We start from the raw sequence: 6000 nt of genomic DNA, 5'->3' as shown, positions 1-6000 counted from the left end.
TCCAATATGATTAGGAAGTACAAAGTGTTGTGAGGCAATTGTATGTCTATAAGTAGCCACTCCCAGCTGTTTAATTACATTTCTTATAGACAAGAAACATTTCATAGAGTGAGTCTCATTTTAAAATGAAGGAAATTCAATTAAAATCCATCTTCCGAGACGTCCTACTGTAAGCGTACAGTGCACAGTAAACACCGAAGGAAAATCTTATGTACTGTATTATATAGAGCAGAACACCTCGTAATGCCCGATCACTTTATGACGAATGGTTTCACAAAGCGACTCTAGTTTGGAGAGAAGAATGAAGCAGAGAAAACATATATGCAACAAGAGTTGAGTTATCTGGGTCACCACCACTCAAAATTTCCTATATGTTTTCACCAGTTTATTTAGACTGCTGATAACTGGGTCTGTGTAACACTAACAGATTATCATCAGCACCCGTAAATGTCTCCTGGGGATAAATAGTGAAACATATGATCCAAAGATGTGTAAACAGTGGCAAACTGATGATCTTAATTAATGCACGATGTGTAGCCTTAAATACATTACAGGGCTCTGCAGAACCGTGACATTAATGCATGCACACTACCGTACACTTCACATTTAACAGCAGCGAAGGCTGGAGCTGAAGACTAATGACCAATTGATTTAAAGCGGCAGCCGAGGCACACCGGTGTCAGCGAGTGGGAATGTGTGAAACTCAGATGGATTATTATTAATAGAACACAGCCTTAGGTCAAAGTATCAGTGAAACACACACGCACATATATATTTAGAAAATAATTGTGCTCCATCTTAGAAAGGGGAAGGGGAAGGTCGAGTCAAACAGCTCCTATCAGTTATTGTATTCCTTCATTTCACAGCTCATACTGGAATTATGGTACACAATAGCATTTTTTTATTTTATTTTACTCCTGACGTGGTGATAGATTTCAACCTGTCAGGCCAGATTAATGATCACACTGAGCTGCTTCCTGCCCACAATTAACACTGAACAGTGTGAGTCATCCACAGAATCAGTGCACATACATCTCCACCTAAAAAAAACAAAACAATGAAGCATCCTTTATACAGAATCACATTAAAGGCATCATCAGTTTATTGGCTGATTTAAAGAAAAAAACACCCAGAAAGACGCTTCAACGATACTGAGTGTGTGTGAATCATAGTGTCATTGTGTGCTTGAGAATCTTCTCTTCCAGATCTGCATATCTCTTCAGCAGAGGTCCGTAGACCTAGAGAAACATGAAATCAGATGTTACTCACAGTGTAAAGAGATTTATAATCTTTAAAAGCTATAATTGCCAGATGTGTTGGTGATGTGATTTTGATTATACCGAAACAAGAAATTGAATTCAGCAGCATGAACAAGACTATACTTTTCTTTCCTTTTTCCGCTCTTATACACAGCGACTCAGAGATTTGCTTTGTAGTCTCCATCAAAAGCATATCCTTCTATCTTCTCTGCTAATAGATCAGATTACTCTCAAGCTAGCACTATGGAGAGAAGATATCACAGCAAGAAAAACACACAAGTCAATGGATTTATTTATTTTTTAATTAAATAAGAGATTATTTAAGTGCTTGGTGAGGAGATACTGTAAGTCCTGAGTCTGGAGAAAAGTCTTGGGTGGTTTTCACCTTGGGCATGTTTGTTGTGGTCTAAATCTGAGTGTGACTGGTCCCAGTGCCCCCACAGCGTTGGTCTGGTTTCATATTCAGTTGATTCTATTGAACCCGGGTGTATTTGCATTCTTCTTACATCATCACAGCTACGCATAGAGAACACAACGTGACTCACAATGTTTTTTAAAATTATTTTGGTACTATAAAAGCACAGCAGGGCGCCTCACCTTTTCAGTGTCCTGCAATGTTCCCCTGTCACTCATGGTACATGTGTGTTGTGGAAACTAATGTTGTTTCATTCACATTCATGGGAATCTAGCGTATCCGAATTCAGACCACCTCGTACATGTACCTCAGGTTAAACCTCCGGTGTAAAAGCTTTTAGAATGGATGTCTTTCTTGTACTCTAAGCAATTGTGGGCTATGTCAAGAATTCTAGCAGGGTTTGATTAGTGGTTAGGTGTGGAGTCCTTTTTTTAGATTTGTAATCGGGCATCTGTGTTTTAAATCTGAAGCAGCCAGCTACAGTAGAGGGAATGCTGGCGTGAGACAACTTGGGAAGATTGAACACAAGCCATACAGCTGTATCCTGGATCACTCGCAAGAGTCGGATGGCACAGAGGGGAAGACCTGCCAGGAGTGATTTGCAGTAGTCCAGTCTCAAGTATAAACAAGCATCTGAGTCACTTCTGTGGAGAGAAATGGCCAAATCCCTTTGCTGTTGTAACAACTAGGATATGGACCATGAGCTGAATTATACTGGATTACACACTAATATTCATACAATCATATTCATATCAGGCATACTGCATCTGTTTTGAGATTTTTATATTGTCTTCCTCTTTCCTACCTGTACAGTTAAAGTCCATTTAATTTTAACTCTATTCTTAGTCTATTTTTATTCTATTTGATTCTATTTTTGACACAGTCATAAAAGTCTTTCACTACATCTCATACTGTGTATGTGACCAAAAAATTGTTTTACAACAGCAAATATAATGAACCATCCTTCGTCCTTGAAATAGACAATATTACCAATGCTTTTGATTACCCCACCGTGATCTACATATATATATATATATATATATATATATATATATATATATATATATATATATATATATATATATATATATATATATATATATATATATATATATATATATATATATATATATATACACACACTACCAGTGAAAAGTTTGGACAAACCTTTTAATTCACTGTTTTTTGTTTAGGGATTTATTTTCTATATTCTAGAACAATACTGGAGATTTCAAAACTATGAAATAACACACATGGACTTAAGTAATCCATATGTAATGACAACAAAAAACAGTCAGTTGTTATTTTAAGACACGAAGGTCAGGTGTTCTGGAATAGTTCTTGCAAGAACAGTATTGTCAAGTGCATTTGCAAAACCCATCAAGCACCATGATGAAACTGGTTCACATGAAGACCATCCCAGTAAAGCAAGACCAAAACTGACCTCTGCTGCAGAGGAGAAGTTCATTTCGAGTTGCCAGCCTCAGAAATGACCTCAGATTAGAGCCGTTATGAAGGCTTTACAGGGCATCAGTAGCAGACATATCTCAATATCAACTGTTACATAAGGACATTATTGTGTATTTCGGCCGCCTTCAGCATTGTTTTACAATGTAGAAAGAAATAAACATCAGGAAAGACCATGGAATTAGAAGGTGTGTCCAAACTTTTGACTGGTAGTGTACATATATACACATACACTATATTGCCAAAAGTATTCTCTCACCTGCCTTGACTCGCATATGAACTTAAGTGACATCCCATTCCTAATCCATAGGGTTCAATATGACGTCGGTCCACCCTTTGCAGCTATAACAGCTTCAACTCTTCTGGGAAGGCTGTCCACAAGGTTTAGGAGTGTGTTTATGGGAATTTTTGACCATTCTTCCAGAAGCGCATTTGTGAGGTCACACACTGATGTTGGACGAGAAGGCCTGGCTCTCAGTCTCCGCTCTAATTCATCCCAAAGGTGTTCTATCGGGTTGAGGTCAGGACTCTGTGCAGGCCAGTCAAGTTCATCCACACCAGACTCTGTCATCCATGTCTTTATGGACCTTGCTTTGTGCACTGGTGCACAGTCATGTTGGAAGAGGTAGGGGCCAGCTCCAAACTGTTCCCACAAAGTTGGGAGCATGGAATTGTCCAAAATGTCTTGGTATGCTGAAGCATTCAGAGTTCCTTTCACTGGAACTAAGGGGCCAAGCCCAGCTCCTGAAAAACAACCCCACACCATAATCCCCCCTCCACCAAACTTTACACTTGGCAAAATGCAGTCAGACAAGTACCGTTCTCCTGGCAACCGCCAAACCCAGTCTCGTCCATCAGATTGCCAGATGGAGAAGCGCGATTCGTCACTCCAGAGAACGCGTCTCCACTGCTCTAGAGTCCAGTGGCGGCGTGCTTTACACCACTGCATCCGACGCTTTGCATTGCACTTGGTGATGTATGGCTTGGATGCAGCTGCTCGGCCATGGAAACCCATTCCATGAAGCTCTCTGCGCACTGTTCTTCAGCTAATCTGAAGGCCACATGAAGTTTGGAGGTCTGTAGCGATTGACTCTGCAGAAAGTTGGCGACCTCTTCGCACTATGCGCCTCAGCATCCGCTGACCCCGCTCCGTCAGTTTACGTGGCCTACCACTTCGTGGCTGAGTTGCTGTCGTTCCCAAACACTTCCACGTTCTTATAATACAGCTGACAGTTGAATGTGGAATATTTAGGAGCGAGGAAATTTCACGACTGGATTTGTTGCACAGGTGGCATCCTATCACAGTTCCACGCTGGAATTCACTGAGCTCCTGAGAGCGACCCATTCTTTCACAAATGTTTGTAAAAACAGTCTGCATGCCTAGGTGCTTGATTTTATACACCTGTGGCCATGGAAGTGAATGGAACACCTGATTCTCATTATTTGGATGGGTGAGCGAATACTTTTGGCAATATAGTGTATATTCTCTAATCCTCACTTTCTAAATAAAGCCTTGACGTTTGTGATCCAATTCATGATAAAAATCATAATTTGTAGACATTAGACCAAACATAACAGCAGACTCTGCGTGACATCTTCAGCAACAATTTGCAATGTATTTAAACCTGAACTTGTGTGTTAGAACAGCCTTGAGTTTGTTTGCTTTTTTATTGAAAAAACCTTTAAAATGTTAAAAAGTTTGAGTTTGAAGTTCATTCATTATTTTAAATTCAAAGGCATTAACAAATAATCACAAAAAAAATCCAAAGGACCCTTTCAATTCCTTGTAGAGAATAGTACATGCCATGTTTGCAAGTTTAGCCTTTGAATAGCTGCTTGAATGATATAACATGACCATGATAAGTATGAAATAAATAAGATTTTTATTATGTTGGCCATGCCTGAATAAAAGAGGGATCAATGATGTGACTTGCATTGTAAATGAAGAGTTTTATGTTTGGAACATGACTAGAATGCATGACTAGAGAACATGAGTAGAGCGGGATTAGAGTATATTGTGAAATTTCGTCAGAGAAAAATAAAAGACCCTCTGAACATGGAGGGTAAATAATGTACTAATAAACTACCCTACTGTTAGAATAATAAGGGAGAAAAGCAGAAAAAATTGCTGTAGTATCCTTACTGAAGAGAGAGAGGAATGACAGAAAAAGATAAGCATGGAAGAATCAATATGTATAATAAAAATCCCATTTTTAATGTTTTTTTTACCTTTGTGATTGCTGTTTATCCTGATACATGCTGAATGATTATCACAGATGTACAACAATAATGTGGACATAAAACTTTAAACCTTAATTTTGGAAATCAGCATCTAATGTCATGGTGACATCAAGTTTAAGTTGAGAAGTGACTCATAAAGAAATCGATTTCAAAGCTGTTGAAAAGATTTGGATCCATTTTCATCATTTCATCATCATGTTCTGTGCATCTGCCTAGAACACCCATGTGTCAAACATTTCTTTATATCTTTTTTCTGTTTTTCAAGTTTTGATCCTCAGGTTTGACTGCTGACTTGTTTTTTTTTTAATGCACAGTTTCTACACAGTGAATAATGATTACTCAGTGCAGAATTACATAAAAGAAACACCTCCACATAAATACGTCAAGGTCAGCCATTTTGTCTATCCAAGGTGGATCTGCATTTGAGTTCACCGAGAGCATTTTCTCCCCTCCCTCTGCCTTTGCATCCCATGGTAAATTGCTTTCCGCCCCTTGACACGATCCATCCATTTTCCGCTCTGGCAGCCCATCTCTGGGGCATAGCAAGAGAAATATGCAGCGTGTTACACGCTAACAGCATCCTCAATATGAAAGCGTGATAGGTGCAGAACTGGAGGA

At 39.0% G+C, this 6000-nt stretch overlaps 1 protein-coding gene across 2 annotated transcripts in view; it reads right to left on the bottom strand.

Moving 5' to 3' along the window:
* Positions 1–337: 337 nt before the first annotated feature.
* Positions 338–6000, bottom strand: part of xylb (xylulokinase homolog (H. influenzae)) — a 55159-nt gene continuing 49496 nt past the window's right edge. For both annotated transcript variants that reach the window (XR_009205852.1, XM_058400239.1), the window contains one exon: positions 338–1238. Coding sequence is in view for 1 of the 2 variants with exons in the window: in XM_058400239.1 (XP_058256222.1) it covers positions 1167–1238 (72 nt within the window). In the remaining variant the exon portion in view is untranslated. The remainder of the gene's footprint in view (positions 1239–6000) is intronic.

The sequence above is a fragment of the Hemibagrus wyckioides genome, linkage group LG01 (assembly GCF_019097595.1).
Source record: "Hemibagrus wyckioides isolate EC202008001 linkage group LG01, SWU_Hwy_1.0, whole genome shotgun sequence".
NCBI lineage: Eukaryota > Metazoa > Chordata > Actinopteri > Siluriformes > Bagridae > Hemibagrus > Hemibagrus wyckioides.
The sequence above is the reverse complement of the archived record's forward strand: the minus strand, read 5'-3'. Positions and strand labels throughout refer to the sequence as shown.